General features: G+C 34.7%; 1 protein-coding gene across 4 annotated transcripts in view; it reads left to right on the top strand.

The window, feature by feature from the left end:
* The window catches only part of Cdk5 (Cyclin-dependent kinase 5), a 94,107-nt gene extending 84,300 nt beyond the window's left edge, over positions 1–9,807 (top strand). For 2 of the 4 annotated variants that reach the window (XM_075381245.1, XM_075381239.1), the window contains one exon: positions 8,084–9,807. In XM_075381245.1, the coding sequence (XP_075237360.1) occupies positions 8,084–8,086 (3 nt within the window). In that variant the 3' untranslated portion in view covers positions 8,087–9,807. Of the gene's footprint in view, positions 1–6,703; positions 8,064–8,083 lie in introns of those variants that run through there. The other 2 variants (XM_075381241.1, XM_075381242.1) reach the window with 2 other exon arrangements.
* Positions 9,808–12,003: the final 2,196 nt, after the last annotated feature.

The following is a 12,003-nucleotide window of genomic DNA, read 5'->3' as shown; positions in this document are numbered from 1 at the left end:
TAATTATTAAGAACCTTCATCTGATAACTAAGCTTATTACGCTTAATGCCAGATGCAGCTCCAACCCTTGTAGATTGGGTTTCCCTATTCCATAACACCTTTGTCCTTTCCAAAATATAACTCTACGTTACAGAGTGCTTCTTCCCTGCCTTTATTCTGCAGTATCTGTGAGGCCAGTGATGCAACTTCAGTCCACTGCCTTTGATCCTGGAGCATGTATCCTACCAAGGTGTCTGGGGTCAACCAGCTAAGTTCCTTCAGCCGTCTGACCCCCTCCCATCTTCTACCTTGAAAAAATACATACTCCAGTGTATCCTCTTCCTCGAAATAGATACAGGTTGGAGTGTTCCTCCCGCCAAATCTGTAGAGGTACGCCCCAAACCCTCCATGCCTCGAGAGGAGCTGGGTCAGAAAGTAGTCCACTTCCCCAAATCCCCTTCGGAGCCATGGTTCGAGGTGCTGTATGAGCCACTTCGTCCAGGCACCGTTTGTTGACACCTCCCAATCAGACTGTCACTCAGCTGTGTGTTGTCATCTGGCCTCCACCTTTGCTGTTCCATCAAGCACTCTTCATCTCCAGCGCCCAGAGTTGGATTGGCGGCACTCCAGCTATCACTGCCGCTAATCCCGATATAGTCCTATATGCCAAGATAATCCTTATATTGGCCCGGCGTTGGAGTGAGGAAAGCCTCCCAATGTTCCTTCTAACCTCCAACGCCTCATACCATACTGGGACCGCATAGAGCAATATCGAGGTTGCCACGGACAGCAACACCCTGCAGTTGCTGACCCGTGGGTTTCCTTTGGGTGACAGTATATTTCCCAAATCTACAAGAACTCGTTCTGCTCTCTCTGTCACCACGGTCCACAATAGCGGGCCTAATACCGAGCCCTACGGTACACCACCACGCATGTCAAAGTCTGCAGGTCCTCCTATTATCCTGTATCCTCTTCCTCGAAATAGATACAGGTCGGAGTGTTCCTCCCGCCAAATCTGTAGAGGTACACCTCAAACCCTCCATGCCTCGAGAGAAGCTGGGTCAGAAAGTAGTCCACTTCCCCAAATTCTCGTGTAGATTCTCCTATCCCGGAAGTAGTTGTTCAGCACTGATAGGACGGAATCACTGAGGCCCTTAATCCGTAATTCTTCCATTATGACATACCAAGGTACACTATTGAACGCATTTTGGATATCCAGTAAGACTACCAATGGTATCCTTCTGCGCCTCCGAGTGCCTTCAGCATTTTCCTTTGACCAGTCAACAACATGCCTGATCGTGTCGAGTGTTGATTTCCCTCTTGAAAATTCATACTGATTGGGAGACAGTCTCCCTGCTTCCGACAGGTCCTATTTTATGCTTTCTGCATTCATGCTCTCATATAGTTTGCCCATGGTGTTGCAAACATATGGGCCGATTTTTAGTCTTCCTCCCAGGCGGGAGCCCCGGTTTGGGGAGTTGCACCAGTCGTGCTTCCTTCCAACAATGGGGAAAGTCTCTCCTCTTCAGGGCAGTGTTCATAATGTCTAACACCGCCCCTGGATGTTGAGCAACCAGGCACTCTATCAATGCCGCAGGCACTCCGTCTGGTCGTGGACTCTGCGTTGATCCAGAGGTCGCCCACCGTAGCTCATCCAGCGAAAAGCGCTGCGCGTTGCCAACTTCCGGCTCCACCCAATCCCCGTCAAAGGCTGGAAATTGCGTCTGGCCACGAGATAGCCTGGGAGGTATTGCCCAAACCTTTTCATTGTGATTTGATAGGCCTTTCCCCAGGGGTTCTCATCCTCCTTCCAGAGGGATACAATTTCAGCTGTCCACCAATAAACCTGTCATCTGTGTTGTCTCATGTGTAGTGCTGCTGCTTCACACTTTCCCTTCAGCACAGACATCAGGTCTTCTGGGTTTAGGAGTTGGTTGTCACCTACCTCCTCAATCTACTACACTCTGCGATTGTGTTTCCATCGCTGAGGGGGTGCATGGTTGCATGGTGGGGCATCTCTGATCATAAAGACAATGGCTTTGTGATCACTGCCGCTCTCCACATCACTCACCCTACACCACCATCGGGTCCAGTCCCTCCGGTACTGCTGTTATATCAAGGACTGATCCCTCTCCCCTTTACCCACAAATGTAGGGACAACAGGCTCATTCACAACGACCATTTCGAGCGATGACAATTGCGTTGCCAGCTCGTGTGTGTGGACCGTCTGCCGCCCAGTTCTATACATTCTGCATTTAGGTCCCCGGCTAGTATCACTGGTTTCCTTGTTTCTCTTATAAGCCGTTTCTGGAATCTATCATGACTGCTGTTGGGAGATACGTACACGCTGGTCAGTATGCAGTCTTTTAGCACCATAGCCATGAAGCCCTTCCCTACTATGGTATGTACGACCACGTATCTCTCAGACATAGTTCCAGTTGCAGTGTCTTCATCACTATCTACCAGCCAGGGACCCGTTTCTACCTTCCTTCTATTGGGCTCTAATATCAAGACAAAATCGGCCCCTTTGGCCACCGCAGTCTTCACTTCTGGGATTTACAAGTACGGCTGCCAGTCCTATGGCCGCACTCTGCACAAGTCAGGCATTTTGAAGATACCTTACAGTCCACACGCTTGTACTCACTGCCCCTGCAATTATAACAACATCCTGATCGGTCTGGCCCATGGCAATTCGCTGCAATGTTCCCGCTATCCCGACAGTAGCAGTGCACATCCTGTGTCCTCAGTTCAATTCGGCAAGACTGCCAGCCAACCAGGATCCTGCTCGAGGAGGTAAGTCTAGCCGCCTCTCGTTGCATCAGGACAACTGTGGCATTTTGGGTGTTTTCATATGCCGGTCTTAATGAGGTGACTCTAGCTGTTCCTTTGTAGCCCAGCAATTTTTCCACCGCCGCCAACACGTCTTCTGCTGTCACCTCCACATCGAGGTCCTGTAATGCAGTACCTTTGCTAGCCGGCCCTTTGTCTATTACTTTTACCGTCAGAGTTGCCACGGTGATCTTCTGCTTAAGTGTCTCCACGTTTTTCTCTCCATCTTTCACTCTGACTTCGACTTCCCTTCACCCTACCGGACCGACAGGATGTTTTCCGCTAACTTGGTTCCCACCATGGCCGTGACTTTTTGTAGTAAGTCGGCGTAAGTTCCCTAAGTTCCCTCCTGAGGTGAAATAAACTGGCGGAATTGGATCTGTTGAGCGGCATATCTGTTAGTTTCAGTTACTAATTTTAATAAGATATTATTGATCACAAACAAGTTCAAAAAGTCAAAGGGTGACGCATGAGCCATAGTTTCAATAATATTCAGAACATTCATCAGAACTAACTTCCAATCTGAAATCCAGATTATACTGATTATCATCTACAAATAAACTTTCTTCATCGCTAAAACGTGGTGTAGGCCTTTCTAGCAACTCAGCAATATGATCGTCAACCATTTCTTACTGTTATATAACCAAAATACTACAAAACAAGATCAAACATACTGCTTAAACCAAACCAAAACAAAACCACATAATCTCAACAATTCAAACTTAGGAAATACAGAACGGCTTGATTTCTTCATACCAGAGAGAAACGAAAACTAATACCAAAAACTTGTCAGTACTGTAAAATATGTACGTTTGAAAAATCTCACAAGAACAACATAAATATAAAAAATAGTAATTTATTAAATATTTATAGTACATAAATGCTAAAAATACAATAATAATCTCTGGAATTTCTTCTCTGAAATAATATGTTATTTGCCGAGAAATATGTGGCCTAGATTAAGGTATCACTTAAATTAAGAAAAGAATACAGTGAGACCCGATTATAGGTCTCATGGCCCCAGGATATGACAACGTGAGACCTTATTTTAGGTCTCAAAAAAATTATTTGATTCATTTATTTTTTCATACGGCAGCCATCATTTTTGATGTGAGACCTAAATTTCGATCTAATGGCAGTCAACCTGTTAAATTTCAGTAACTTTTTAGATTCTTTAGCGAACTCATTTCAGTATTCCTAGCCTTACAGAAGTCTGTATTCAAAGGCTCTTTAAACACTTTTATATGTAGAATAATCACCGCTCTAGATTTCTTGAATTCTCTAAAGTATATACAGTTTGTATACTACTGACAAACTGATCGCAAACATTATTACGGGTTTGTAAATGAATTCTTCCACATCTACTGGCATCAAATTATGACAAAAGTCTTCATACTTGGTTTCTGATTTATATTCAATAAATACTCAACGAATCAAAATATATACATTTTTGCTCGACCAAGTCGTCCATATAGCACTCAACATATACTTTTGTTGAACCGGAGGACAGTTCAACCGAGTAGTAAATTTTTTCCCTTTACTCCTAAGGGTGGTTTCTGCTGCTCGTTAAAAACCATCTCGCATTCCATTGCCACATGCTGCCCTATATTTATGTCTCCGTTTCCAAATACTGAATGGTACTTGCTAGTTTGAGAGATACCTTTTCATTATTATTTTATCTTTATTTTATTATTATTATTTATCTAGATTCAGTTTTAATTTATACGTGTGTTTATTTATGATTGTGGTGTTATATTCACAAAACAACCATCGATGAAGAATAATATATCTTTTCTTCATATTACCTTCTGTATTGAGGTAAATATCTTATATATTAGAAAATAAATGCCTCTGAAATTCGGTCCTGCTAATGACACTTCTACACTGTTCACGTCAGCGACTGGATTTTTAGAGAACCTCATAATTCTTAGTGAAAATGACTGATCAGTCCCTTATCTTGGGTCCTTTATAAGCATTATATTCATATGGAAGATTGGGACAAATCTGTAGAGGAGTACAACAGTAGTATCCTTTTCTGTAATGAAATTAGTGCAATATATCCACTCGTTTACATATTCTACTGGTATTCAGTGGTATATATTTATCGTATTTGATGCTATTATCAAATGTACAAAACCTAGGTTACGCTATAGAGGTGTTCTTAGCCAAGAGATTTACGTTTTGACTAAATCCTTTCCCTCTCAAAAGTGCACAGTATAATACTGATGCCACCTGTACTGTATTAATAAATGTTTTACATCAGCTAGTTTCATAACCAAATAGAATTACCTATATAACTTTTTCCTTTTCTGTTATTCAACTATATGAGTTTCATTAATTTTTTCTAGTCAGTTTTTAAGTGAAGTGCTCTTTTTTTTTCTTTTATATATATATATATATATATATATATGTACATGAAAACAATTTACAGATAAGGAAATAGAAATAGATAAAAAAAAAATGTAAATAGATTAAATAATCAGATAAGATAGAAAATATATACAAATAAAAAGAGTATTTTTATTAGTAGAGGATATTTATTTAATGTTTGTTAATGAATGTACGGAATTTACAATGTGAAACTTATTAGTAAAGTTTTAGTTATTAGCAATATGTATTATAAGGCTTGAACATATATAAAAATGTAGTTTTATACCATGTATAATTATTATTACATTGCAAGGTTGAAATTAAAATTTATTTAAACAACAAAATTATAGAGTTAAAATATTTTTACTGTTTAACAACTTCCAAAAAAAAAAAAAAAAAACAGTTTACAGAACTCAATCTGTAATTTATTTTATGTATGTTCAAGGCTTACATACACTCTTATCAAGTAGGTTGATTTCTATGTTCCTTTTTTTATTTTATAGAGGAAACTACTCTGTTGTTAATCATTGTAAGTTTTTCTAGATGATTTAATTTTTACTTTACCGGCATCATAGGTGTTACAGCTATGCAGTGTTTGAAGCTTAATAACTTTTGATTAGATTAACCGATTTTTATGAAATTTTATACAGATAAAATCTACATGAAGGAAATTTGTCTGTAAAACTTTGGGTCAGTATCTCCAGGGGATGGGTTTGATAGTTTCTGGGGTTAATTTACTCAAACGTTTGTAAACATAACCCCGCTTTATGACTTAGTATATGCATACTTTCTTACTTTACATTTTTGTTTTTAAATGTTGCCCTAACTACTTCCCCGAAAATCTTTTTATTTGTTGCATATTTTTTAACCAAATTTTTTTATGTCTTTCCTAGTCATAGTAGTAGTGAAAGTGACCCGAAAATATTTGTTGGTGGGAGAACCGATCAAAGTTTAAAAATATCAATTTTTGAATATTTTATAACTTTTTGGTTTATTTAAACTCTTAATAATTATATTACAATAAAATTTAATAATAATTCATCCCCCACCACCAAAAAAGAAATCTTTGGTATCTTTTAATCGGTTGTACTTTATTCAGTGATTTTTAGTTTCTTCTTATTAACGTAGTAAATTTAGAAAAATCAAAAAAAAATTCTTGGCATGTGATTTTAGGGGTGGGAAGCAGAAAAAGAATTTTTTTTGTTTTAATTTAAACAAATAATGATAATTTTACCGTAAAACTTTATCATAAATTACCTGGAAAAATACAGGCATTACTCCTCTCTGGTTAATTTATAACTGTTATTTCATATTTATTTATTACTCTGTTTTGCTTTTGAATATATTTATTTAAAATAGTTACTTTTAACTTTCATTTTCCAGTTGATTTTTCAGTTATTTGATTTTTTAATCCTCTAAACAATGTATCCTATTTTATTTTTTTTAAATTCCTTAACCTAATTTATATCTCAAATTATGTACTCTTTCTTTTTATACCGTTATTCTTGGATATTTCATTTTTTAGAACCACCTCCAATAATACACATTAGAACTCATTAGTGGGCATCTGGATAATCTGAACATCTGCCTAAAGTCAGCATCTATTCTTTATTCGCTATTAGATAAGGAAAATAAGTTATTGTATGCCTACTATTGTTAGCGTACTTAATTTTTTTAAATATTGTATTAAGTATTTGTAATATTAATTGGAATAATAGATCATAAAAACATAATATCAATAATTGAAAAGCAACATCTTCATTTTTAGTAATAATTGTTTATTTTTTTTTATATAACGACTACTTTTCATTAAATATAACACTAGTCAATATAGACAGAATTTATTATATTATTGCCGAAGTTTTATAAGTTTATTAAAACAAATGGTTTTTGTATTTTTTTACCTTTTTATTGACGATGTGCCCTAGATCATGTCAGCATAAATAGAAGCTTTTAAAATATGCTTATAATTATTATTTATACACTTCTTTTATCCTTTTATAAAATGTATGCTTCACATTAATTTTGTATCTACAAGGTATTATGCAACTTGGTTATTTTTTATGCACTCAGTTAATTATCATTTATTATAAGCTTTCTTGAATAAGTGTACTGTCGGGTAATATCCTTTATTTATAATCCAATCCATTTTTTATATAAAAAAAAATTCACTGATGTATTTTGCGACTGGAAAATTTAACATAAGGTATTACTTTTTCATTTAATTAAAAATAATTTACACTAAAGGTAAAAATAGATGTATTTATTCAATAGATGATTAAAAACTAGTAGTGTTTAAATATTAAAAAAATTATATTTATTTCAAAAGAAGTATTATAATATTCATAAGAAGAAATATTTGAAAAGAAATCTCAATATTAAAATGAAATTAACACCGATTAACAATATAAAAATCATCCATGTTTTTTTTTTACAATTATTATGAAGCTTCAAACTCATTTGCAACGTTTTCTGTGCGATACAGAGAAAGTAATTTCCTACATATATATAGTAGCCTAACTCAGCGTGACGTGGTAGCGGGCAGGCAAAAGTTTATTTTTTTTGCTTAAGCTGTTAATGGAGACTGATACTTAAACGGGTGATGGTTAAATAAGATTTTCTGTTGCTGTTTTATGTTTAATTATTGTTTTTAGATATATAGCTTTTCCATGTAGTCGTTGCTTATTTAGTATATTTAATTTATTCCCAGAAAATTCAGTGCCAAAATAAATTGTGAAATCAACATTGAAATATTCTTAAATCTAATATCATAAAAGTAATCAAAAACAAAATATTTCATGTTCGGTATGCCATCAAGTTCCACAAACCTTTTGAGTTTTGATTTTTTAAAGATTTATAAAAATAATGTTATTTTATTTTTCTTCAACTTGGACTTTTGTTTCAGTAAGGAAAGTGAGATGGATGAAATAATAGGTCAGCAAATATAAACCTGCGTATATTTCTGTCAAAGTCTTAATTTTCACTATTTATTTATTATATTTATATAATTATTAATTTATATATTTATTATATTTAATATATATGTGTATATATACTTTTTTTTTATTACATGTTTTTTAATGCTTTGTTATTCGAAATTAATATTAAAAAACTTAATACTTACTGTATGGCGTTTGCCATACAGTTTTATTTTACTGGAAACTAAATACGTGTAGACACTGTCTTACATAAACCAAAAAACCATTTCTTAAAACACCTTCCTGTTCTATTTACATAATCTGAATAATACCTTCTGTCTCGTGTTTCTTATATCATCTCTCAATATGGTGATGAAAAGTTTGATGCTGGATTATAAAAATAATGGCAAGATTCATAATAAACATCACACTAATTGCAGAGGGATTAAATGTCCTTGATTTTTTATTTGGAATGCAATTTTGTTAATTCTGCTGATATATTCTGCAATTTTTTTTATACTGTTAATTGTAACTGCAAGCAATACAGTTTCCAGTTTACATCTTAATCCTTTGCAAGACGAGAATTTATATACATGTACGCAATAAAAGTGAACATCCCAATCCGGTAGGGGAAGACAAGACACCCGCCTTGTGACGCTTCTGGTCACCCCCCCCCCCCTGTGTTCATAGCCCTGATGGGTGTTTTAACGGGAGTTGTCTTTCGCCCTCTAACTTTTTACATCTCATAGTAATAAGCCAGGTCTCGTTAGGTTGCCACTAATTTAAATGCCTCTGTAGACATTTATATCAGTGTTTTATGAACTCAGCTTTTGCCTTCACTGCAGGCCTCATCCGGACATCTTGAATGTCCTGTGTCGTTGCCCTCTGAACTAGCTGAGTTTGCGGAAGCATGAACCCCACGCCTAGTTTTGCATTTTATAGAGCCAATTCGTGTGTAAATGTCTCATAAGTTTGAGGCAAATGGATAATAACATACCACCAAAAATGTTCGCAACAACAAAATTTATTCCGAGTTCCCTTAGTGAACTCAACTTCAGTTCATACCCCTGACTTGGTTTCACTATTGACTTCGACCTGGTCTGCCAGGAAGAGGTGGACAGACCTCCTACTCCCGCTCAGCTCCATCACAGAGTCCCATGTGACATTTACTTTCACTTACTACCATTATCGAGATGCTGTTACACCTCACGGCTGCATGGGAATCCATGCCCTCAGCAATGCAGTCGCCATCCCGCTGACAGTGATGCTTGCTCATTCAAAAACTGCCCTCGTGAATAATAAAAGTGAACAGTGGTGATAGACCTTATAGCAAAAAACCGATACATATTCTGATGATAAGTGACATACATTTGTTGTTCAGTATTAATTTGCGGGCTGTAAATTACAACGCCATAGAATGAAATATACTAAACTAAGGGATACCTGTTTGTTTTGTTTTTATATATCAATATATATGTTTGAGTTTTATCAAACAAATTAATTGTTTTATTTTGTTAGTTTTAAACCATTTTTACAATTTTTGTTCTTATTTTAGAAACTTACAAAACCTGCCGATACAGCAAATGTATATATACTATAGATATATATCCATATATAATTATAAACTATGTAATGGCCTAAGTGTAGAAATGTGTTCGATGTATTAATGTTAAGTGTAAAATATGTATTAAATGTAATAAATAAATTTGTGGAAAAGAAATACTGTAAAAAAAATTTCATTTTGAAAATTATCTCCTTCTTCCAAGATTTTTTTAGTTTTTAAACTCTACACCTGTTCTCTATATTCCATTGACCACACCAATTCTTCAGTTCTCTTCATTGAGATAAAAATTACATCTTGGTGTTAACGCTTTCTTTATTTAACTCCTTTTACATAATCATGTTTTTGCCAGTTTTTTCTGTCAGAACATTTGATGGGCAGTACAGTTAAAAGCTTTTTTTTTTATTAATTGCTGTCTTATATTTAGATATTTTAATTTATACTATCAATAGAATAGATCTTAAAATAGATTTACACCATCATAGCCAGTGTCATTTACTTGCCGAGATGTTATGTAAGCTTATTATTTTTTGTGAAAGTTTAATCCTTATTAGTTTGGAAATTATTTGGACTTTTTTTACTGTTTTCCTATAATTTATTTTAAATATTGATGGTTACTTATCCTATAATAATGAAAAAGTGGCTGTAATCTTTGGTTTAAATAAAGTTACAATAACTTGATTTTTTGCTTGTGTCGCAGAATAAAATCTGTATTCATTTAAAATTACATTATAGTTCAAACAGCCAAAGATAGGAGGTACATACAATTTACTTTTCATTGTTATATGGACATTTAAAGTACAGTGCACAGTGTAAATTGTTCGTGATAAAATTTTATAAATGTACAGTACAGTTTATTAATATACAGTAATATTTTATAAATATACAGTACAGGTGGCTGCTGTAATGCAGCCATCTGAAGACAGAGGTCAACCGTATTATTTCAAAGATCAAGTGATAAACTGAAAAAAAAATAATGTTGATCAAGTTAATATCATAACTTGATTAAAATAAAGTAAATGTAAAGCAATGAGGTAAAGTAATATTTTCAGAACGGTAAACTACAGTAATTCTCAGTCTTTTAAGAGATAACTGCTTGATTGAAAATGCAGTACTGAAGTAATCGATTCGAGTTCAAAATATAATAAAATAATATACAGTACTACTGTTTTTCTAATTACAGTACAATTTAAGACAACATGTCTGAATGTGCATAACTTAATCTCTAGATTTAAGACTTAATAAAAAAATATAGGAAGTTATTTTTATTTGCTCAGAACTTGGATTTTTTTATACAGCTACATGTAATTTCACAAAACTAAATGTATTAGCTCTGTATTCATTCTATTCAATTTATTACTAAATACATATACATAATTAAAATGCATTTCTACATACGTACAAAAAATGAACAATTTTTTTTTACTCTCATAACAGTTTTTGAGAGACATTCTTCTATCCACGATATTTTGAAGCATTGTAGCAGGTTAGTATTGTATTTATATAATTAATTGTTATTCAGAAGTAAATAATTAAATGTGACTAGATATGTTTTATCCTAACATTTTTCCTATTGCTGGAAATATTTTTTGAATTCCTCAAGGTGAATGGGGGGTCTGCTGTGATATTTTCTTTACTTCTTTAGGTCACAAAACAGCTTTCGATCGAGATCGGTTCCACAGACATCATATTGTAACAACACCAATATGACGGACCTGAGTAATGGATTCCTGCTAATTAAAAGAAAGTCTGTTTAACAGTCGTCCTTTGTAATACTGCCTGCTGACACACCTTAATGGATGTTGTTCCATGAGAAGAGTTACTGAACCCGGGTTAGGAATGCATGGGAATGAAAGAGCACGGTCGATTGTTCTCATTTCCAACTGGGGTCTGGTCCTGCGGGTAAAGAAGGTAGGGCCGTAAACACGCAACAATATCCTTTGATAAAAGCTGTTAGACAAAAAGAACTATACAAGCAGAGGCATTATAATTGTGCAGAAACCAATCATCACTCGTACATTTCTGGATGTAACTTAAACAGTCTAATGTCAGGCAGAAGTGCTAATTCGTTGTCCAGAACTAAATGCTTATGAAAAATCCGTTTGGCGTAGTAAAAACAGATTAACATGTTTGTTAATTTGCTCAAATTTTTATGTGCTGTTTTTGTCTCAGCAATTTACCGTTTCATCGCACCATTTATCAAACGTATCGTAACTTTTAAAAGAAATTCTTTTATCATTTTAAATTTGATCTTTCAAATAACAGCACACATAAACATGACCGGTTGCACAAATTTTGTAGTTATGCACGATCATATTCAAATGCACCGGCTCGAAATCTAAAACA

Source organism: Lycorma delicatula, chromosome 13 (assembly GCF_047948215.1).
Source record: "Lycorma delicatula isolate Av1 chromosome 13, ASM4794821v1, whole genome shotgun sequence".
Taxonomy (NCBI): Eukaryota; Metazoa; Arthropoda; class Insecta; order Hemiptera; family Fulgoridae; genus Lycorma; species Lycorma delicatula.
Note: the sequence above shows the minus strand (reverse complement) of the source record. Positions and strands in the feature narration are given on the sequence as shown.